Source organism: Platichthys flesus, chromosome 3 (assembly GCF_949316205.1).
Source record: "Platichthys flesus chromosome 3, fPlaFle2.1, whole genome shotgun sequence".
In the NCBI taxonomy this organism is placed as follows: Eukaryota; Metazoa; Chordata; class Actinopteri; order Pleuronectiformes; family Pleuronectidae; genus Platichthys; species Platichthys flesus.
Window position 1 is genome coordinate 2,542,681 of NC_084947.1, and position 23,715 is coordinate 2,566,395.

Sequence of the window (23,715 nt, forward strand, 5' to 3'; positions counted from 1 at the left end):
CAGACACTGGTGGGGGGGGGGGTTGAAGCTCGGTGTTTGGCCACGTGGAGGAAGAGGAGGACAGGATCGAGTGCGTTCGGATGTATCAGCTCCTTCTTCTGTTCAATTTAAATTAAAGTTTTTGTTGAGATGAAAAGGAAAACCCATCATTCTTTAAAAATAAAACTGATCTGAGGTTTCCTGAGGAGCAGGTAGAAGCTCACAGAGGAACTGCTGCTTTGTAACCGTTCAGCAGGTCCCTGTGGAATGAGAAGCAGATTTCAGAGGTGCTCTCCTCTCCTGTCTGTGAACCGCCTCATATGTCAGGACGCGACGTGGAGGAAGCTGCTCGGTTTCACCCTCTGTTCGATTCCCTCGTGGCTCCGCTCGGAACCAGATTGCCTCTGAATAAAACAGATGGTGCGCGTTCGGTGGGAAACAGACTAAAAATGTCACCGCCGCCACAGTGCACATTTCCAGGACCTGTGTTTGTGTGTTTGATTCAGTCGCTGTGTAAATACGAGTTTTCTGAGTATTTGGACGGCGTCAGCAGGAAGTTTGAGCGTCTGCTTCCAATGCTGCTTGGCACCGACAAGACGCCACTCCACGGAGGAGGACTGGCTGCCAGCGTTTGGAACACAGAGAGCAATTTTAGGCCACTCTGACATTAAAGGGAATATTCAGCGCCGTGTTACTTCACGCTGCGTCTCCATGTGCTTCGCTGTCATTTGCTCAATCTATTTATTGCCGTGTTGGATCCGATCCTCTGCTCTGAAGTCCCGTCAGGAGACTCTCGGTTAGAAGAAGCCGCCTCGGATGCTTGAATGGGCTCGAACGCCAACAGGAGCAGATCCACTCTGATGGACGTCCATGTATTATTATCACAAACAGAGGGTTGTGGGTTCGGAGCTCTGACAGAACTCACCATGGCTGCGTACTGAGCCTGGGCCTGAGCGACCTGCTGCTGGTACATGGGCTGCATCATCATCTGCTGCTGCTGCTGGAGCAAAGCCTGCTGCTGCTGGAGCTGGAGGGACTGCTGCACAGCCTGTTGGTACTGTGGGGGGGTGTAAAGACGATTTAGTGAAGGTCCCAGAAGAACAGTCAAGCCATTACTTTGTCTTCAACGAGGATGAACACGTGTATTTTGTACCTGGAGGTATTGGAGTTGCTGAGCATTTGCATGCTGCTGCTGCTGGTGATGCTGCAGCTGCTGCAGACGCAGGTCTCCGGGCTGCAGCTGCTGCAGGACCCGGTGCTGCTGACTGCTGGGCTGCGGCTGCGGCTGCGGCTGCGGCTGCGGCTGCGGCTGCACGGACAGCTGGCCGGAGCCGGGGGTGGGAGCTGAGGGGAGGAGCCACCAGAGGTTAAGCATTGAGCTCAGTGTGACAATTAAAGAAAACATAGAAAGGATAATATCTGTTCATACAACATGTTCCTGTGTATAAAAGTGAGTTAGGGCAAGTTTACACTAGACGACTTTCAGTGTTCTGATGGAGGTGGGGTGGGGGTGGGGGGTCTTGATTTAACACTACATGACTGACAGGCGACAGGGAGTCACACCCACAACCATCCATCACCAGAGGAAACCCAGATTAGCTCGTTCTGCTCACAGAATGACACATCCAGCAGGAGGAGGTTTTACAGAACAGTTTTATCGCAAGTTGAAAATGATTATTATGAGTAATGAACAATGTAGAAAATCAACTTTTAATAATTAACAACTTACATTCTTCCTACTCTCAAACTGAGCCTATGAATAAAATACATTTCTACAAACAGAGGGCACCTCACCACCACCAAATAATCTTGAAAATAAAAATTAGTCTTTTTGAGTATCCAGAAATAACATTTCTCAAACTTGCTTTAACCAAAAAATAAGCAGCCATTTAAATATTCAAATATCAGCTTCCTCTACAAAATTCTCACAGATTCACTTCCTGTACGAGAGTTGAGATAAGAGCAACACAAGAGAAACACTTATTAATAATCAGCTCATGTAAACGAACCTTTCTGTCCGTTGCTGACGGGGGCCGAAGGCACGGCCATCTTCACGGGGGTGACGGTGTTGGCGAGGGGCAGCACGTTACTGTTCACCGCCTTCGGCCTCTGCCGGGGAGCTATCGACGTCTCCGTCGGGCCGACAGATTCCGTTATCCTGCGCAGAGGGAATCAAACAGTTGACGTCCGCTGTCCCTCGGTCTCTGGTGTACGTACAGCAGCTGAATGACAGATTGAGGGGATTGATGGTTACCTGGCTTTTGTCTGGCTCTTCCTAGCAGCGACCTCGCTGGCCGTCAGCGGCTCTGGGAGCGTCGTGGGGATGGGAGAGTTCTGTCAGAAGAGGAGACCAGGAGAATTAGAGACCAGGAGAACTGTGTTTACAAGAAACAGACTGAAGGCTGAAACCACGAGGACCCTTCATTCCAGGGACTTACGAAGAGATTTGGCACCGGACAGTCTTTTCCAGCTAACTTGAAGGCAAAGTAGGACACTTGGTAAATGTCTGGTCTCTTCTCCTGATCTGGTTCGAGCATGTATCCTGGAAAAGACAGAAAGAGAGACTTCATCTTAAAAAAGCCTTGCAGAGGAACACCGGCTGGTGTGATAGTTAATGTGCATCGCCTCTCTCTGGTCACACGGTGGAGCTGTTGGTCCAAAAATAATAAAAGAAAGGAGGCTCCACCACAACAAACTTTTAGGGAAGTGAGATAACATGAAAGAAAAGAGACAGACTGGTTCGAACAGGCTGAGATGTGTCAGCAGCTCCAGACAGCTACAGATCTGTGATTAACAGAAAGCTGTAAAACATCTAAACAAGAGAGCAAGTGGGAATTACAATCTAGAAAATGAAAATATTTATTAGCTCCTTCTAGAAAAACAGGGCCGTAAAAATTCTCAAGACAAAAGCAAACACGCACGACTTTCTTTAAAGGTTCAGTGTGTACGATTTAGGTGAAAAGGATCTATTGGTAGAAATTGAATATAAAAGAATCCAATTTAGGTTTTCTCGATTGTGTTTCATCTAAAAATTTAACGAATTGTCTTTTTGTTCTTCCCCTTTACAAATAAATACTTTTATGGTGAGGTGAGGTGAGGGGCTTTGGGGGGGACTAATTGGACATGGGTTATATCCAAACCAAATAATAATACTTCCATAAAACATACAGCAAATATTTGGACTTTACGTTAGAAGAGAACAGACTCATGATCAATTTTCTCAGACAAACAAACAAGAGTAAACACAGATGTAGGATCAAGAGACTATTTATCTGTACATATTATTATAACTCCTAAAAACAGAAGGGATTTTAAATGACTAAAACAGAGATTAATGTAATTCTGAGGTGACGATAAATCATCCTCATATACATTCTGACATCTTTAGCGTTAATGATTAGGAGACTTACTGATCAAGCAGTGCAACTTGATGGAGTATTTGGAGTTATCTGGAACGATAAAGGTTCCGTCACATATGGCAACTTGACTCTCCCCAAATGGAAGAGCGAAGAAACACAGCTTGTACAACAAGCATCCCAGTGCCTGAGGAGAGAAAAGAGAAACCAGTGGTTTATAGTGGAGACGAGCACAAGTCATTGTAAATGTCCGTGTCAGCAGGATAACAAAGTTTCAGAGACTAGATGTAAAATGTGAGAACTGAACATCTGAAAGTGGAAAGTAAGTGAGGTCTGTTAGGTCATGATGGTTCGATGGATGTTTCTGACACATGAATCCTCTTTATTTAGTTTGTTTGGCACTGAAAAGGTTTCAGTATTAAACCCCAACTGTTGACAACCAGTTAGAATTGAAGGTACTTTCCTCACGACCCTGACACCAGATTAAACCACTACCTAACAAACTGATCTGTGTTTGAAGAGGAGGAAGAAGAGGAAGAAGAAGTAGAATCACATTCAGTCGAGCGGAAACATCCACCAGGGCCCAAACGGCCTCCTGATGAAACCACACTGGATTCAAGAGATCTGCATTTTTATTTGGATCTGCACCAAACTGCACACATTCAAATATCAGTCCCTGAGTTTATTCATCAAGATCCATGAATCTATCTATGCTGTTACAGAAAGTGGGAAAAGTCCACTCCAACGTTTAAATGACCCATACACTTTACAGGTCCAGTTGAAATCCATCCAGAATTTGTGTAATAATTCGAACAGACAAACAGTTGCGAGTTTGTTTTGTGTTACAATAAACTGTGATAATTGTTCAAGGCTCCAAAGGAAACTTGTAATCTGTAAAGGTCACATGAACAGGAAACACACCTGGACTCTTACGGCCCCTTGTGTTTGTGGGACGTTGATGTTGTTGACCCACTGAGCTCGACAGGAGAGCCTAACAAAGAACTAATGGCTCTTATGTCACAGGAGAAAAAGCTGCTTATTAAAAAGACGTCTCCTCCGTGGCTCTGCTCCCATATCACATAATCAGCTGTTGCTATATTTGGCTGCAGCATCTTTTATCGCCGATGATGCCGTCGGAGATGAAAGAGACTTTGGAATCAGACGCAGCGTCAAAGGAAATGTTTTCACTTCTAGGTCTAAATGTGAAAAGAGAGATTCTTCACAGTTCATCTCCCACCAGGCTGATCATCTCCTAAACTCAGTAACACATCAATGTTCACCAAAGTGTATGAACACATGCATGTGACACGTGTGTGTGTGTGTGTGTGTGTCTGTCTGTGGTGCACAGAATAAGAACCGTTTCATGACACGTCTAACACCAGAACAGGAAGTAAGACCCACAGGAGACAGTTGACAGGAAGTTGGTCAGGAGTTTTGTCATTCTCTAACCAGAGGCCCTTTTAATATTAATAGAGAAATTGATGGCTTCATGAATCGCAGAGGAAATTAATTTGTCTTCGTAGCAGCAAGTAAAGAAAGAAGGTGAATTCAGAAATATTAAAAAATACACAGTAACACACAAGACAAGTAGTGTGACAGGCTGATGCACAGGATGGACAGTGTAATGTATGCATTTGTTTATGAAGCTGAGAAATGATGACTTTAGTGCAGGTCATTGTTCTCAGGCGGAGGTGGATGAGTTGTAAAGTGTGATGGCGGTCGATGGAACGACTTCCTGTTCAGCCCCCGGACACAGCGAGGTCGAGGGAGTGTGTAGTTCCTCCAGGGTTTTATGAAATATGTGTTTCTGTATTTAAAGTTTCCATCTGTTCATTTTCAAACGTTTAAATGTAAATAACAAAGAATCGCAGATTAACAAATGAAAGGTGAATATCAAAATACAGATTTGTGGTTTGTGTCCTTTTTGAGATTTGTGAATTCTTCAGAACAACTCCAGATCTTTGTGTAAGGATTGTTAAAACTAGACATTTAATTCTACAGATGTGTCATCAACAGCTCCATCTTCTTAATGGACTCCCTGGGCCTTTTGCAATCTCCACCACTCCTCAAAATGGCTGCTGTCCAAGTCCTTCCTGCCGCCCCTATCTGCCTCTCACCTTGAAACCAGCCCAGTCCCCTTGCACTGGAGCTTACTGGTACTGGAGGGAGGCTAATAATCATAAATGGGGAGAGATTGGAAGAGGACAGGCACCGGTGAGGGGAGGGGGGGAGGGAAGGGGACCAGACGGAGTCGTTGGTTTTGTTGTGAATGATGTTGCTCAATGTTTCATAAGGGGAACCAAAAAAAAAGAAAACTGTTGGAGAGCTGGTGGAAGCAAACAGCCCAGGGGCGAGCGAGGAGCAGAGACACAGAGCCAGAGAGAGAGAGAGAGAGAGAGAGAGAGAGAGAGAGAGAGAGAGAGGAGGAACCCGTCAGGGCAGAACGACGGCGGCCAGGACAAACCAGCCCTGCAGGGTGCTGAACACACACACAGACAAACACACACAGACAAACACACACCAAGCAACACCTTACCCATATATCAGCTTTAGTGGTGATGGCGATCCCTGCATACAAGTTAATCATCTCCGGTGCCCGATATGACAGGGTCGTGTACCTGAAACACAGAAACAGCAGAAGCTCAGTGACAGCTCAGAGATCCAGTGACACAAAGCAAACACGTTCATTGTGAAAGTGCTTTTTCCTCTTCTCTCTTTTTCTTTTATTGTTTATTTCGGTCTCACCTTCCTGTGACTGGTCTGAAAGTCCAAACTATCCAAAGAAGGGTTTTTATGAACAACACCAATCTTTCGGTCGGACGTGATTTTGGTGCCGTGGCTCAGACCCGGGTGTGAACCAATCCTTCCACACCTGAAGTGTTTGGATCAGACTGAATTAACACAAGTAGAAGGTGTGAAAGCTCTGCAGCTACAAACTCCACCACATCCACAAGGTGGTCGCTGTCTTTGGTGCTGAGCAGGTTGTGTGTAACAGGTTGTGTGCTGCGGGTTGTGTGCTGCGGGTTGTGTGTAGTGGGTTGTGTACTGCAGGTTGCGTGTAGAGGGTTGTGTGTAGCGGGTTGTGTGAAACAGGTTGTGTGTGGCAGGTTGTTTTTGTTGAAAACATCTTTCCTGTGGCTCGGGTGTGAACCAACAGTAAAGTTTAAATATGAGCTTGAAACTTTCTTTACTGTCGATATAACAGCTTTACTATTAATGTAATAACACCACATAGTTAACTCTACCGTTGGGATTAATAAAATACTCCATCTTTCGAACAATGTGCACTATTAAGTTCTTCTTTAAAGTACGTTAGCAGCTTTGGACGTTTGCTGCAGTAGAACTTTTATATGTAATGAGATATTTTTACATTTCCTTTTTACTGGTGGGAAGGTTCTTAGTTTATTATTGTTCTCTCTCTCTCTCTCTCTCTCTCTCTCTCATTCTCTTTGATGACGCCATGTTGTGTGAGTCACCGCGGCTCAGAGGCCTGATAGTTTCTAAATGACCACGAGGATGAGAGTTTACACACGGTCATATACTGAAGATAAGCACAGCTCACTTTATTGCAGCTGTAAATGTGGGAAAACTGATGGACCTGAGCGGACTGCTGTGATTTGACACCACACAAAAAGAATAAGTACACAACCAACTGCTCACACACACACATCAGAGTGTGAATGAGCAGGAGCTGTGACAACCTAGATGTTCACCACCTCTCACTGAACCATCATGGGACCAGTGACACCACAGCGGCAGTAGCAGGTGTATTTATGGTTTATTTGCAGTTATGACTCTGTATCTCAGCTCGTCGGGGGTTTGCAATCTTTCTCTTCTGATTTGTGGATGCACATAAAAAGATAAAAAAGTTACAACAGGTTGTGTGAAAACAGTGGTCACGGCACCGAGCCACGTGACTGAATTTCAACAGTCAGAAAACAGGTTGTTTCAGTTTCTGCTGCAGCCTCACTTACGCCCTTTTTCCACTGGTACAGAAAAAAACCACTAACACCTGCTAACATCTGGCTTGTGTCTGCACTGGGAATGGATTCAAATGTCTCTACAATAGACACTGGTTTTTTATTGGCTCCGATCAGCAGCGATGGAAATGTGACACCCGGGCGAACGAGTGCCACAGTGTTCCTGTATTAGGTATTGGTAATTGGAATGTGGGCTCTCCTAGGGACTCTCCAGATAAGGAAACAAACCAGAATGCATATGGTGCAGGCGGCTCAGTACATGATGGTCGCTATGGGCAAATCTTTGAATCTCAGAATTACACGGAGTAAAGAGAACGTACTTCTTAATCTCGTCCTCCACAGCAGTGACTCCGTCTTTGTGTGGCAGCAGCACTTTGTGAGTCGCACTCCCGAAGTCACACAGCACGTAGTTCCCCTGGTCGTTCAGCAGGATGTTTTCAACCTGGTGGAAGACAAACACACGTGAATACATATATCAGGGAAACATGAGGACGTACACAGGGGTGGAAGCTGCTGATCGTTATGTTGTCTCAACTGACTGATGTGAATCACCTAAAACCTGTGTCAGCAATTATCCAATAACAGATCGTTTGGACTCGTGTTTGCAATCGAACCTTCATCACCTCAGGAAAGGAAGCACAGCAGTTGTTGTTTTTAATGTGTGTGTGTGTTTTACAGTAGTGTGACAAGGCCTCATTACAGTGGTTCTGCCTCAGTAGAGCGATCAAAGCTGATCTGTGGTCAGAGAAAAAGAGACAGATTCAGTCTATTCGGGTTTCAGGCCACAGATTCCAGATAAAACTAGATTTTAAACTAGTTCTAAACTATGTGAGCAATTGAGAGTAAAGCTGGAAGGACACGTATGAGCTGCTTTAACAGGGCGGGGGTGCGGGGGGGGGGGGGGGACATCTGGTGCTCTCCAGACTCTCTTTGACAGTTCAAGACGAGCAGGACGTCTGTTTGCATGGATCAGAATCTGGGTTTATTGCCAAACAGGTTAACACATACAGGGAATTTGATGTGTTGTGTTTTGTGGAAGCATTAATATCATAATATCAAAAAGAGAACCAACTATATAATATAAGAAATATGATAAACACTAGAATGAATGTATTGATACATACATACAACATGAGATCAGGTTTCCAGCTAATTTAACTGAGCAATAATAATTTTCCATTTGTGCACTTTCAACTTCATATTATGTGCAATACTTTTACATAGATATATTTTCTTTACACTGTATATATTGTTTTCTCATCATTATATTTCTTTGTGTTTATATTGTATATTTACTTTGACTTTAGTTCGTTACTTTCACTATTTTCTTTGGTGCTATAAGACGATGATCTTCCTCATCATGGGAATAGTTGAGAAATATCTTATCCTATCTTTTTTCTTATCTTATCTATTCTACCCCAACTGACAGAAGTGAGGGAAGGTGGTGGAGAGAAAGGAAACAAGAAAGAAAACAAAGACTAAGGAAAACAGATGAGACATGAAACCTGAAAAACATTCAGGTGTTTTATAAGAGAAAAGGAGGTGAAGGGAGAAAGATGCAACCACAGAGTGTCTCCTGTTGACAGCTCGGGGCTAAAGGGCTTCCATCTTTCTTTTTTGTTTTGCACTCTCACTTTCCCTGGCGATGTGCGACTGGGCCTCCGTGGTCCTTTGTGTCCCTGTGGTGTTATGTAAGCCATGTGGGCTGCAGAGACAGACAGTGAACAGAGGAGCGGCCTGTGGAGCTGAAGGAACCGCTCTGTTCACAGGCTTGTGCAACTGGACGGAGGACAGCGGCCCACAGACCAGGGCACTGAGGAGAATTCAACCAGGGTGGGAAATCACCACCGGCATCCAAGCTTCACCAGAGCCAGGAGGAAGCTGGTGTAGGGCCATGTTTGATTTGAAAATGTGCTGTGATAAGTCAAGTTAGTGAGGAATTAGGAAGATGTCTGTTTGAAGCTCTGGTAGGAGAAGGTCCTGGGGAAAGAGGAGAAGCAAAGAGCGAGGGAGAGGAAGGAGAGGAAATAAGAGAAGCTGGTAAAGGAAGCAGGTGAGCATGTGAGGAAGCATAGGAGCTAAAACAAGAAGTGTAACTGGAGCCTTCTGTCTTCTGCTGACGGAGCAGATTTAAAACCAACCTAAAAAACAACTGGAAACAAAACAGAAAATCCAGTTCTTCTTTTTGACTGTGTTGACGTCTTTGGAAATCCACGAGAACGCCTACTCCTGCCTCCACAGTATCTTTATTCGTTTGTCATGTATTTCAAATTCACCTTTCCAGATATTTAATAATGACAAAGCCAAACCTCCTTCTGACAAAAGAATTCTAAACACGTCACATTAGGATCTGAGAAGTTGTGCTGGTGACTGTAAGGTGACTTCTTTAGGAGGAGGACAGAGGGAGGAGAAGAAGGAAGGATGGAGGGAGGGAGGGAGGGAGGAAAGAGAGGAAGCTTCCCGTCACCTTCAGGTCCCTGTGGATGACGGGCGTCTTGCATTGGTGCAGCCGGGCCACGGCCTCACAGGTGTCACAGAAGACGTGAAGGACCTCGGCCTCAGTGAAGCCCACGTTCAACCGCTGGTTCATCTGCCTCACCACCTGACCGGCTGCAGGAGAAGACAGACGTCAGGACTCATCAGGCTGTGATTTAACCCTCGTGCAGTATCTTCAGTTTTCCTGTGTTTACATTCACACTTGACCTGATTTAGATTCGATACCAGAGCCTGAGTGATGTGGGTGCTTGAGGCCTATGAGGCTTTAATCAAACCATTATGACAAAGAAACGTAAGTGAGGTTTGATATTTTAAAGCTAGAGAATCCGATTGATATTAATACGCATTAATATAAAGAAAACACAAATGCAAAGCAATATATATAATTTTAGTAAATATAAATGCATTGTTTTGTGTAAAGTAAAGGTTTTCATATCTGCAAACATAATCACATATATATATGTATGTGAACCAATGTCATTTCACAACAAAAACCACATATAAATTCTAAAGTTCTCATTATCACTGTGAATCAGCTAAAATATAATTTAAAGTCACAAACATTTACAAAATAAAGGAAATCTGTTGTTTGAGTACGTGACAGTCACTTCTCCTTTTAGCTGCATTACGTTTCAAGGACAATAGAGTGTGCAGACATTTGTCCTAAAATAACCTAATGGAGCCTGACCCACAGAACAACCAGAGGTCATAGATTTGACCACAGCTTTAATGCAGAGGAACAGAATTCATGGTTTCAGAACACGCACCTTTACAGTACTCCATGATGATCAGCACCTCCCACACGGTGTCGGACACGGGGCTGATGGTCGAGTCCAGGTAGCCCACGATGTTCTTATGGCCCGAGAGCTCCTTCTGCACACGGGACCAAGAGATTATTCAAAAAAGGTGTGAAACACAAAGATTAAAGAAAACAGGATCCCTGGAGGTTCCATGTCCTCAACGGTTAGATGATGAAGTACACGTGTGGGTTGCTGTCGTGCACTTGAGCTTCCTTCAACACACACTGAGGAGGATTCATGTCGGGACTTGTTCCTTCTGTATGAAGTTGCTCCTTTATTAAAAATGAAAGATTAAAACCGACGTGAATGAAGTTAATCCAACGGTTTAATTCTGCTTTGTGAGTCTCTGAGACAGTTGTTCACACCTTCCTCCTGGTTTCACTCTGTAAATCTATGGAAACAACTTCCAAATGAGACCAGAGAAGAAGAAATGCTGCCTGTGACACATTCCAGAAAGTTCCCCGTCCAGCTGAACCCGGTCCAGGCTCGTCTTCAAGCGACCGGGTGGTGAGAAGGTTTTTCTGTATTCTGTCATGTGCTCGCAACAGGCTGATCTCCTAACTCTTCTAATCTCTCCTAACTTGATTAATTCACTGGATTAGAGCATCGGTGTCTCTTGTTTGTTTGCAAGAGAGCAAGAGAGCGAGAGAGAGAGAGAGAGAGAGAGAGAGACGTGTGTTGTGGAAACCGACACACACAGGAGGCAATGTCCCAAAAGGCCAAAGCTGTGTCAGTGTTTAAGGTTGGCTCTGTGTGTGTGTGTGTGTGTGTGTGTGTGTGTGTGTGTGTGTGTGTGTGTGTGTGTGTTACACATTGTTCCAGCTGATGAGGCAGTCACCAGACACACAAAGCTGGCCAAACAGTTCAGAGTGAGCTGTTCACTGACACACTGGGGTCAAACTTTCAAGACGAGACATCTGCTGTTGTCCTACACGTCTTCTGGTTTCACAGATTTAACTGATTTCTCTTTGAGCGAGATGAAACACCTCGACTTGTGAGCTGTGATCACCTCTGCCTGGTATATTTAAGTCGAGTGGGTGATTTCGGCTCTGGACAGATTTGGAAAGCTGGAAAACAGGACGGGTCAGAAAGGTGGAATGGAGACATTCATGTTCACCTTCCTTCATCGGGGCTTGTGTTCCATTTGAAAAAGTAATTATGTTAAGTTAAATACCTGAAAACTGAGAATCTGACGATGAGGAGGACAACGTGTTCAAGTTCACATTAAACCCTCTGAGCACAGGAAGTGAGAGGAGCCGGTTTTCCACTGAATGCAGCCAAAACTAAGACTTCTGCTGCTGTGAGACACAAACTGAAGTCCAAGCATCGTCCTGACATTTCCCTGAGGGGCTGCAAGCGAGGACAATAATGTTTGACTCAGTTACTTTGGAAATTTTCAGGAACTTTTCCAATGTATGAAAGAGCCCAAGTGAGAATACAGCAGAATAATTAAATCGCGTGTGATCGTGTTGATGGAAGAATACAAATATCATAAGATGACTAAGAGAAGACGTAGAAGATGCTGATGAAGACGTTAACTTGGAAAGACAATGAGATTCAACGTTTCTTGGCAATAAGGGAAGACAGCGATGTGCCGAAATATAAAAACACTAAGAGTTCCACATCAGAATTTATACGTCATGGATGTTTTGAATGTTTTTGTGAACTCCGGAAAAAAGGCCAGACCACATTTTTTTCTGGATATTTAGACATTTATAGGAAATCTAAATGAATGTGAAATTGGCAAAGCCCTTAGACTCAGCGGCTCTTACCATGATGGTGATCTCTCTCTTGTAGACGTTCAGATCCGGGACGTTGTTGACGTACATCCGCTTGAGAGCGCAGCGCACGCCGCTGTGCGTCCGAGCCAGAAACACCACAGAGAAGCCTCCTGGGAAATAAACACACACAAGATGATGAGTTGACGTTACATCAGCAGATTCGTTGTCTTTTCATACATTTTAGAGCGACTCAAGATATTTCACAACAGAGATCCCCCGAAACAACTCAACCCCACACACACAGATTTGTTGAGCTGCCCATGAAAAGACATTTCATGGCCCAGTTTTGCTGTGTAGACATTTTTTTATTTCCAAAAGAAAATCTGTCAATCCAATTAAACATAATCAAAGATTTATAAAAGTGTTCCACAAGCTGTTATTTAGCAGCAGCCGCTAACCGCCGTCTTATTGCTTGTAGAAGCATAAGCTCATTTAGCTCTGGCCAATCTCCAGCTGGGTCTAATCCCAGAGTAAATGAAGTCAGTCGATTTATAAAACACACAAAAGGATTTAACAGAATCAGACACGAAGCTGAAATGACCCTGGGTGAGTGGAGTTTGCTGTTAAATAGGATTTTAAAGACATATGGTGTTTAAAACCAGGTGCCACAAGCTGCTGTCACTGTCCTGTACTGGTCCATCTGAGTGAGAGGACTCATACTGGGACAGGACAGCACCCACGTGTCTCATTAGAAGAGGTTGAATCATTGAGTGGCGGGCATCAAAGTCCATCGACCAGCGGGGAGGAAAAGAAAAGATCCACAATGGCGAGCTTGTTCCCTAACAAGTCACCTTGGGTCATCTGAAATAACAGCATGGATCTGGACTGGGAATGAGCAGAAAGGGGCTAAAGGGGGGGCGGGGGGGTTAAAGTGACCAGTGACCAGTGAACACAAAGGCCTGCATTGAAGAGTCCATCAGCTTTATGTTAAAAACAAATCTCAAGAGTTGTGTTGTGAGGACGGTGGAACCAGTGCGTTCCCACCGGCCTGTCAACTGAGGTTCAAGCACCTGACACTCACAGCAAACACAAAGACACACTCAAGCTAAGTGTTTGCATGTTGTCACAACAGTGACAGTTACGGGGGGGGCAGCCAATCAGACAACAGACACACCGCTATGGCAGCGCTTCAACTGAAACCAGTGAAGGAGAGCAGCCGATTGTGTAACAGCAGAAACCACCACAAAGCACCAGAGTGACATTTTAACTTGTGTTGTAAATTTTCTTCTTTATAATTGTCCGTGTTCACACTTGTGCATGTTGATGTGAACAGGAAGCAGATTGGTGAATAGAGGGAAGCAGCGGCAGGTCAGTATCGCTCGATGCCATGAGACTGTGGAAAAAAGAGGAAGTATCTGTTCTCGTGACATCCCAAAATAAAACCCATCTTTATTTCTCCCCGTCCATATTTAACAATTCAGCCGTAGAGTTAGCAAACTTCAACTGGCTTTAGAACAAGGTCAATAGAAATGCTGCTGATGATAAAACAACAACAACAAGCAGCTTATAGAATATAATGATAACGATGATGCTGATATGGGTAACACACACACACACTCACAAAATGATTTAAAACAAAAGGAGCGGAGATGTTTCAGGGAATTGACTTTAAATAACTTGAACCATTGCTAATTCAAGTGGGGAAATTAATGAATGAGAATTATTCTGAGTAATGCACAAGAATGAAAAGACCATGTTTCTCTGAATGGAGCATTCGCCGGTAGTTTTATCCTCAGACCTGCTGCCATTTAAAAAAAAAAATGAACCACAGACCGTTGCTGAGGTCAGCTCGATGGTCACTCCAACTCGAGTGCCGGGTTTGCATTGATTTCCTGTGACAGAGACTTGGTTGGGGGGGTGGGGGGTGGGGGGGAACTGAATCATATGACAAAGTCTTGTGAGAGGACCGACTTTTAAAAACAACAGGACGAGGACTTCCAGGAAGCTCTAAGCGATGATACTGGATGCAGATTCTGCTTTATGACCCGGGTGTGCATGGAAACAAAACGACCAGTGAGTCATTCCCAAGCTTTATGTACACACAGATGTAGGATTGCAGACACAGAGCTGACATCAACTTTAAGGAGATAATGCAGGCTGGGAACATGTGGTGGGATGATTAGAGAGGATGAGAGATTTCACAAGGCAGAATCCATTTGGTCGGGCCAAGGGCCAGGAGGCTGAAAGGAGCCGGCTGTCTCGGTGTGGACACGAGACAAAGGAGCAGCTAACCTCCTCTGGAAAACTGAACACTGAACAAACTGGGAAGCTCCACTCCCAGTGGGTTGCCTTACACCTAATGCAGACTGGAAAACAGTTCTGGAGTCAGACTGTCACGTTCACTTGGAAGGGGCCAAATGACAAGTGGTCTCAGATAAATATTTATGGATTACGAGACCATCCCTGTTCAGGAGATTCACGATTGGTGCGAATACTCTGCTCTGAATCTTCAAGGTCCTTGAACTCCTGTCGTCTATAATTCACCAGAGAACTCGTTTGCAGCGTCTGTGAAGGACGACTCACAAGGTCGATGTGTTCTGGAACTACAGATGATCTATGAGGACGAGTACGAGCACAGAATCTGGGCCGGCTCCAGGAGTTTCAAGGTGGGAACAGGAGGTAAAAAAGCTCCAGGATCTGGTTCTCACTAGATCTCCACCCTGAGCCTTTTGTTGCCCCGGCCCCAGCCACATGCAAGTGGGACACCATCGAGTGTATTATTCTCCTGAGTGGCTCTGGATGGGATGATTTGTTTCAGGAGGGGCTTTGTGTGCAGCGTACCAACTTCCTGGACAAATGAGGAAACCAACCACACTGTCCCTCACTGTACAGCAGGCTGGATTCAACCAGCATCATGAAACAAAGCCGTCTGCAGCCGACACTGGTTTCACTGGTGCAAATGTTAACATGCTGCAAAACAACAAGGTGTTCGGGTGGGAAATGCAAATATCATCAAGTGTGGAGGCTCCAAAACAAGGAGCAGACAGGGTAAATAATGAGATGAGATATCTAACGAAAGAAATTAAGTATGGATCCAATTAAAATGTCTCCAATAGCCGGTTTGTTTTCTTTTCAAAAGAAGTCATTAACCTGAATTCTCATCTTCTACATCTTTTTATTATTAACAATTGATGTGAAAACATTCAGGGGGCACTTAATTGAACAGAATATTTACAAAAATATGAATATTAGAACAAAGCTGAATGTCAGTAATGGGAGTTGTAGTCTAGACGACTGTCATCACACCTTGTAGGTTAAGTTTACATGAACATAGATTGGATATGAGGAATTCCAGAGGATTTGATACACAGATTCTGGGTTAATCAATATTTGATTTAATGTTATTTAACCTCAACCTTGAGAGACAAGTCGATGTGGCTTGTATTAAAAAGGTGTTTGCCATTCAGAGTGTTTCCTATTCCCATTAATTACCTAACATTTGGCAGCGCACCATAGTTTAGTTGTTCGAGCTGTTGTGAACATGTATGCTACACAACCTGTTCAAGGGTGTGTAGCATACAAGTTCACAACACCCCCCCCCCCCCACAAGCAGCGGGTACACCCATTGGATCTCAGTTCCGTGGGAAACAACAGGGACCTGATAAATCTGCACATTGCTCCCACATGTTTTAATCACGACTTGACAGATGACGAGTAAAAAAAATCAAAAGACGATTAGATCCACGTCTAAATTACAGAGTGATAATACAGCGCGGCCATGTTTCTCATGCACAGACGTGTAAGTGAAACCTTTCAGGGGACCGGAGCACAGCTGACAGGGCATGTCCGACGCTCAGCGACCATTAGTCACGTCTCATCATCTGTTTCTCGGCTGCAGCGCTGAGAGGCTACTGGAGTGCTTCAGCGTGAGGACGTGGTCAGGTGTCAGTGACAGTTGGAAGGAAAACCCCGCACCCATCAGGCCAAGAGGAAAGCCGATGGGGGGTGTTACTGACATTAAAGCCTGTGACTGACTGAAGTCTGTAATTATTGGAGAAGTTTCCTCTGCATCCAGCACGAGGGACCCTGACTTCACTCCTGACTAACTGGGACAGACACAAGGCTTGAGAGAAGAGCTCAGCAGCCTCTTGTGAAACAGAGACTCTCTATGCCTGGTGATACGGGCAAGAATAAAAAAAAAAAGATCAAACTTCAGAAGTGGTAGAGAAGTCTGTCAGTGAGGAAGGATTAGAGGATTAAGTAACACGCTGCAAAGAGAGAGAGGACGCGTTCACAGTTTTCTGCTCAGCAAAAAAAAAAAACGGCCACAGATGTTCCTCCTCAGACGCATGATGTCATCTGTGATAACAAACCGCTCTCTGGCTGACATCTTCTTTCCTCTTCATCATTCAAACCCACTGCGTTTTACTTCAGCCAGCGTGAAGTCTTTAAGAGCCACAAACTAAGAGTGTGGTTCAACTGACAGTGGCTCCGTCAGCAGTGGTGGGGGGGGGGGGTGCTGGGGTATTTCCTCCCTCTCCATCCTCCAACATGAAACCCACAACACTTCCCCTGCAAGTCTTCATGGCTGTTTACCTCTAAGATAAGTGTAACTTTAACTTAAGTTGCATGTGGTTGCACTGAATTAAACTCTTCAACATTTTTCCACTGCTAAAAGGTTAATGTGAGAAATGCACACAATAGTATTATGTGCCTTCTTCACCTGCATATCTTTAAGTGAGTGTTATTTCAAAGAAGAGATCCTCTGTAGTAGAAGATAGTAAATTAGATTTTTTTTTTCATATGGTATTCATGAATAAGAAATCAAGCATTTTGAGTAACAAATATACGATTGAATATCTCACATATTCAATAAGAGCTGGAGAAACTTAAGTTTCTGAGTTTGATTATAGCTTTTCACTCGAGTAGAATCATTGAAAGATCTTTAAAAAACAATCCAAACTATTGCACTAGTTGCTGTTCTTCACTTGAATTCAAGCTTTGACCGATAAACATTGAAGCTGCCGAGGCTTTAATCATCAGCCACACTGGAAAAGAAACCTGAAATGTATTGACGCTAATGATAGAATCTTTCTGAAGTCCGGTTCTTACACAGATTAAATATCATTCACAAATTGATGTGGAAACAGTCTCAACAAAGACAAACCACGCGTTGCTCGAGGCTGCAGCAGAGCTCCTAAAAAAACACTAAAACTAATCCAAAGCAAAGTTCTTCCATATGGTTCTTCCATCTTCAGGGACCTGCTGTCTGGTACCTTCAGGTCTACTCGTGGAGATGCTTTTCTTCTCGTGGACTAACAGGTGCCAAATTCTCCACACAGTCATCGTAGGAAATGGGTTTCCATTAGCAGGCGTCAGGGCCCTCGCCAGTTTGCCACGCTGTGCCAGCTGCTCCTGCTAATTACCAATAACGACTTTTTGATCCCCTGCGCTTTAGAAAATCCTTTGAGATTTGCTATTACACAGACTAATGCGGAAAGAAACTTTTGTTCTTCAGCTGATTAATGATGCGGCCGAACGTCCCATTTGGTAAGTGGGAAACTGAAGGTACGGGAAACCAGTGTAAGTCCAGGCAATCTCACGTGTGGGTTTCAGAATGTAGGAGCAGATACACCCAGGTTTCATACTGGGAATCAATTATAAAGGTTGGGATTTCTTAGTTTCATCCGCTCATCCGACCTGAGACTTCTCTCGCCGTCAGTTTGACCGACAAAGACCCGACTTCAGGCCGGTGACTTAAGATCACTTCCTAATCGGTTTCACTCGAGTCGACCGGAGTTACACGACAGCAACTCTTAGAGAACCCATCGACAGAAAAAGGTTTGCGGCCTGAAAACAAAAGTCACTTTTTAAAACTCTTTAACAAGCAGGTGAGGAATTCTGCACTCTGCGAACTTCTCACCAGCAGAACACCGCACCACCGTGTCATTTCATTCTGGCCCTTTCAACGTATAAAAACCTACTCTGGGTTCTTATTGATAGATTAATTTGAAAGATAAATATTCTAATTTGGAATTTAAAAGGAACTTCAAAACAAAACACTGTCGCCCAAGTTCCCTCTGAGACTAAGTCTAGCATGCATGGGCATAGCGGGGATATGACAACGGTTGTTTCAGGTCAGATACTCTTCACTTTCTGAGGTGATGGTGGTGCTCTCCTCACACAGAGGTGGTGGTGGTGGTGGTGGTGGTGGTCACATGCAGCTGAAAACGGAAAACACCACTTCATGCACTTGAAACCGTCAACCTGGATGAGGACCACCCCCCCCCCCCCCCCCCCTCCTTTTACAGTTTCCATCCTTCCCCTCTGGCCTCCACTTCAGTTTATCTCATTCCCACCCTGACGGAGGTGAAAGATGTGAGGAGCCTCAAGTGTGCGGAGAAGTCTTTCTTCCATAAAAGGTTGGTGCAGCAACAACTGTCCATGTTTTGATATCCCGGGCTTAGTGAGCGGCGAGGTTCTGGCAGCTGGTTCTCATTCATCAAACCTCAATAGGGCTTAGAGCGGAGCCGACAGACACAAGTGGCCGTGAGAAGAGGAGCGAGAGAGGAGGAGCTGCAGGAGGAGAAGGATACAGGTTGTTATCATCATCCACTGTGAAGACGGGCGACGCAGCTCCACTTCCTCCCAATATTCAAACTGGCTGAATTAAGCCCAAATAGTCGGCTTCATAAGACCAGAGTGACAAGATGGCACCAACTTGTTTACAGTTCCCACGGCCTCCGTCGCTAAGATTCAGCCAATCGCTCGTCACTTCTGACTCATCGTCCAATCCAGTGAGGTCGTGCATTAATCACACGTGTGCTCACATACAGACTGTGATCAGCTTCAAACCTGTTCTTAAGTCTCTGGAAACACTAGATTGCTGGTGTCTATATTTCCAAAAGACACTTATTCTAAGACATCTACCAGGATGAGGTGTTATGAAACGTTGAGCTCTGACACACGAGCAGAATATGATCTTATTCCAACACTGAATTATATTTAACTAAATACAGGAACAAGGTTAATTTGCACTGAAGTGAGAAGTTGTCCATGTCAATGTCTTCCTGTTTGGAGTCTCCCTCTGAGCCGAGGCCACACCCTCGTTCGGCTCGATGCTCCCTTCAGGTCAGGTGACGATGAATCAGTAGAAATCATTCATTTGCAGTTTCACCATAAGGGGAGGGTGGGGTTGGGGGGGGGGCAGTGGCAGAGATGCAGAAAACAGAAGGCCTCAATGAGCAAGCACAAAGGCACCGGTTCCCATCACAGGACCAAGAGCTGCATCGTACCAGCATTCTTTCTGGGGTCTGGAATAAGACAACAAAAGGGCACAATGTGCCCATTCATCACCAGTACAGTATGCTAATAATGTCAGTGCACCCCCCCCCCCCCCCCCCCCCGGCAGAGAGCAAGGATCAAATAGGTCTGCACTGCATTGATCGATGAAGTCTTATAACATCACAAAAATTAGACCTGCTCTGTGTAAACAATCTGTTTAAATGTCTGCTCCCGTGAACAAATATTTTATCTTAAATGTAGTATTTTTCCCTAACCCAGATACTTACTATATATATTTACTAACAGACATCCTACTTTTCATCTTTACTCGTCATCTTTGTTTCACAATCACCACAGCTCCTTCCTCTCAGAAAGACAAGTGAAGCCCATTGTTATGAAATACGTCCTCCTAACAGAAAACGGGGTCAAACAAACAAAAGTTGTGCATAACTCAACTTTGACACAATGTGATGTCATCCTGCAAGCCGCTGTGTCGGCCAATCAAATACACGCGAGGAGAAACAACTGCCGGTTTCCAGAGTTGTAAATTCTTATCTGGTTGTTGTTTTAACTCAGAGCTGCTTCCAGACTGAACCGGAGCTGTGAGCAAGGCATCGCTGTAAAAACACCAGACTGAGGAAATTTGGTTTTCAATCACTATCATGGGAAAATATTATCACCAGTACTGATTTCAACCACATCACTCAGCCGCGAGCTTTGCACTTTATCTAAACTGAGTCGGACACCAAAAGGGCAGCAGATCTCCAAAGTATATTTACTCAACAGTTGGCTTCAGCTTCTATTCATTATCTTCTCAACACAAATTCACAACACAGAGCTTAACAAACACAATTCCCAAGCGCTTGGGGCATCTCGGCGAGAGAAACATCAGCTGGAACTTCATTTGAACTGATAAACAGGTTTTTGGTGAATGCATGGCGTCGGTCCAGATCCCCAAGTGACAAAGGTCAAGGTGAAGAGGCCACGTGTTCACCACCAACACACAAACTGTTTGCATGGAGACAATGTTTGCGTTTCTCCTGTTTGCACAATCTGTGGCTCGCCGTGGTCAGCGAGTCGCTTCAACCGAGGTCCAGACGTCTCACGCTGCTCGGCGCTCTGCAGCCCGTGACTCACAGAGACAACATGTCCAGATTCTGCTGACAGACAGCACCCGGGTGAAGTTATGTGAAGTCAGCATGTCGAGAGAAGAGAGACTTTTTGTTTAGTGACAGACGTGTGTCATTAGAGATGGACCAGCTGAGAGGCAGGCCTGATTTGAAGCTCTCCAAAGTGAGGAGGGTTCAGGGAAGCACAAAGTCTGGACTTAAGAAGCGATGAAATAATAAAGTTGCAGTTAACGTGCTCGAAAACCTGGAAGTGAAACCACCCGCCAAGAGAGAGAGAAACAACCGACACATGCAAATATTAACCTTGTACCTGCAGCGAGTGGCCTGGTCAATTAATAACACTGACATGAGGGTGATTGTGCAAGTTGAGCTGACAAACATGTTCCAGAGACGTTATCTGCTGCTGCTGCTCGGCAAAGGGCTTGATGAAATATTACCACGGCATATAGGACCATTACTCTGGGAACAGTTTGTGTAGCTGCTCAAACTGGGACTTTTTAAAGAATTCAAGTATGAACCAGCACAAACAGGGAGCCGCTGACATCGTAGACTTTATATAAAGACTCACAACGTGTCTCCAACTCCGCCCACTATCCAGAAATGAAGCCAAAATATCCTGCAGACGAATGAATGGAACGATTTGACCAATATATACGATGCAGCACATTTATTATATAGTTTGATATCTTAACTAAAACTGAAATTATCAGAAACACGAACGCTTGAAAATCAGTCCGATAAGAACAAGCTAAAATCACATGGAGGGGGTTTTGACCTATACTACAGCCAGCCACCAGGGGGCAAGTGACACGGCTTTGGCTTCACTTTTCTATGCAACTGTTTCTTATTCACAGTGAAATTAATATATAATATATAAAACAATTCTTTTAAAACAAAAGTGTCAGGATATGAGAGTTCCAGTGCTTCTAGTCTGACGTCTGCTTTATATGCAACTACCCAACTTTTCCAAATAGTTTTATCAAACGTATTTCTTTGCATTCCGAGACTTTCCCGAGCCGGGACCAGGAACCTGGTGCAGTGAGAGTTAGTGGATGAAGGGTGACAGGCTCACAGATGCATCCTGTTCCCACTTGTCAGTTTCTGAGTTCCTCTCGGAGACAGAATCCGACGGCGCTGAGGAGAAACCACAGAGGCTGAAGAGCAGTGGACAGAAATGACTGTGTTCCTACTCGATGTAAAAACCATCCCGCTCATCAGATACACGTGTATCACTGGAAAGAGCTGCTCACCAAGTGGTGTCGGGAGCTTCTGAGCTTAATACGAGTTTAATTTGAATATATTGAAGTGATGTCATGTTTTCCTGCGTTTTAGTTGGTTTCCTTTCTACAGAAAACTATGTCTGAGTGTTCAGCTTTACAGGGAAACTCGTGCTCTTCATTAAAATGTCACATGTGGTATGCAACAGTTGAGTAAGTGAATGGGACACGAGCCACTCACAAACATCACATGATCCACTCACTATGGGGACAATCAGTCGCACAACTGACCCAGTGACACTCAGTGTGCAGCAGCCCTGAATAAAAACCCTGGAAACCCACCACCGCTCATCTGGTAACAAGCCCGGTGAAGAGAACAGGAAGAACTGGATCGATAGCATCAGATAATTGTGTGGGGGTTTTCACTCAAGTACACAACAGCAGTGAATTCACCCTGATAATTCACCTATTTACCAGCCCAGCAGGTCTTTAAATAGAGCAAGACGTCCCATCGAGGGCCGGTTACCCAGAAGCTCGGCGGAGCGGCTGCTGGTTAGAGGCTCTGTGGTGACGAGTGGGACCAGTGCTGCCAGAGTAAAGCTCTCTGCTCCCTCAGCACTCACCACACCAGAGAGAGCTCCGTCTTTACCAGAGCATCCTAAAGCTGCTCCTGCAAGAGTGTGTTTACATTACTAATGCAGAACGGAGGGATTTACTGTGTATAACGTTCCTGCGGCTTGTTCTTGAGTTTTCTATTCAGTGTTTCTTGGCAGGAGGTTTATTCATATATTCACAGAGCAAAGGATTAATCACAAACTGAGGGTCGAGAGGCGGCATCCACAAAACTACATTTAAGGGTTAAAATAGTTTTGAGAAAATTAGAATTATGGAAATGCTGCTGGTCCAATTTTAGTTTGAAAACCAAGAACAGCAAATTAGGAATAAAATAAGACAATACAAGCAGAGGACGGACCACGACCAGATAAACACTACCCTCTAGTTGTTCACAGTTATGATAGAAATGGATTATGATTGTACAGTTCTTAGAAAAATCTTCCATTAGAGAACCAATACTGAATTGACTCGTTGCACTTAAATTTGACCAAAAAGTTATTGATTGAACTTTGCCCGTTCTTCCTGTTTGACACCGTTGAGACACCAGGACGTCTTTATTGACTCAAGAAGATTTTAAACCTGATTCTTACACTTCTACAAAATGTCTCGGTAGAGTAATCGTACATCTGCTCAAGTAGGAAACTGACATTCATCTTTATACCTTAATGAACAAGGTGCGATTTTCTACTTGACCTTTCATATTTCTAAATGCAGATGAGGATGCTGTGCTTCACATTAATCACAGTGTGATGTGATTGGCCGAGCAGCACAGACAGGCCCAGACAGGCCGAGACAACCCGGCTCTTACCTGCAGACTCAATGATGAGTAAAGTTCACGGTGTCACCTTGTTGTCTGCTGGTAGTGGAACCACTTCACATGATTATATGATGACACAGACGGAATTTAGTGAGATCGGGTTTGTGTTTACAAAACGCTGAGATACTTGAAGGAACGCGAGTATTACGTTATCAACTCACTGGCTTTATCTATTTATTAATGTCTCTTAACGTTCCAGCTTTTTTATGCAATAACACAAGAAGCTCCTCTGGGGGAACTCAGTGTTTGTCTGAAAGCATTTTTTTTTTTTTAAATCCTCAAACAACGGGACGTTCTCACACCTGAAAGTCTGTAGCCAG

The 23,715-nt window shown here is 44.4% G+C and overlaps 1 protein-coding gene across 2 annotated transcripts in view; it reads right to left on the reverse strand.

Annotated features, from left to right (window-relative positions):
- bmp2k (BMP2 inducible kinase) overlaps positions 1 to 23,715 on the reverse strand; it is a 35,013-nt gene that overhangs the window by 9,534 nt on the left and 1,764 nt on the right. For both annotated transcript variants that reach the window (XM_062381321.1, XM_062381320.1), the window contains exons 2-12: positions 12,384 to 12,502; positions 10,579 to 10,684; positions 9,783 to 9,925; positions 7,636 to 7,757; positions 5,872 to 5,953; positions 3,390 to 3,522; positions 2,418 to 2,521; positions 2,234 to 2,313; positions 1,989 to 2,137; positions 1,133 to 1,323; positions 905 to 1,036 (exon numbers count right to left, since the gene is read on the reverse strand). In XM_062381321.1, the coding sequence (XP_062237305.1) occupies positions 905 to 1,036; positions 1,133 to 1,323; positions 1,989 to 2,137; positions 2,234 to 2,313; positions 2,418 to 2,521; positions 3,390 to 3,522; positions 5,872 to 5,953; positions 7,636 to 7,757; positions 9,783 to 9,925; positions 10,579 to 10,684; positions 12,384 to 12,502 (1,361 nt within the window). The remainder of the gene's footprint in view (positions 1 to 904; positions 1,037 to 1,132; positions 1,324 to 1,988; positions 2,138 to 2,233; positions 2,314 to 2,417; positions 2,522 to 3,389; positions 3,523 to 5,871; positions 5,954 to 7,635; positions 7,758 to 9,782; positions 9,926 to 10,578; positions 10,685 to 12,383; positions 12,503 to 23,715) is intronic.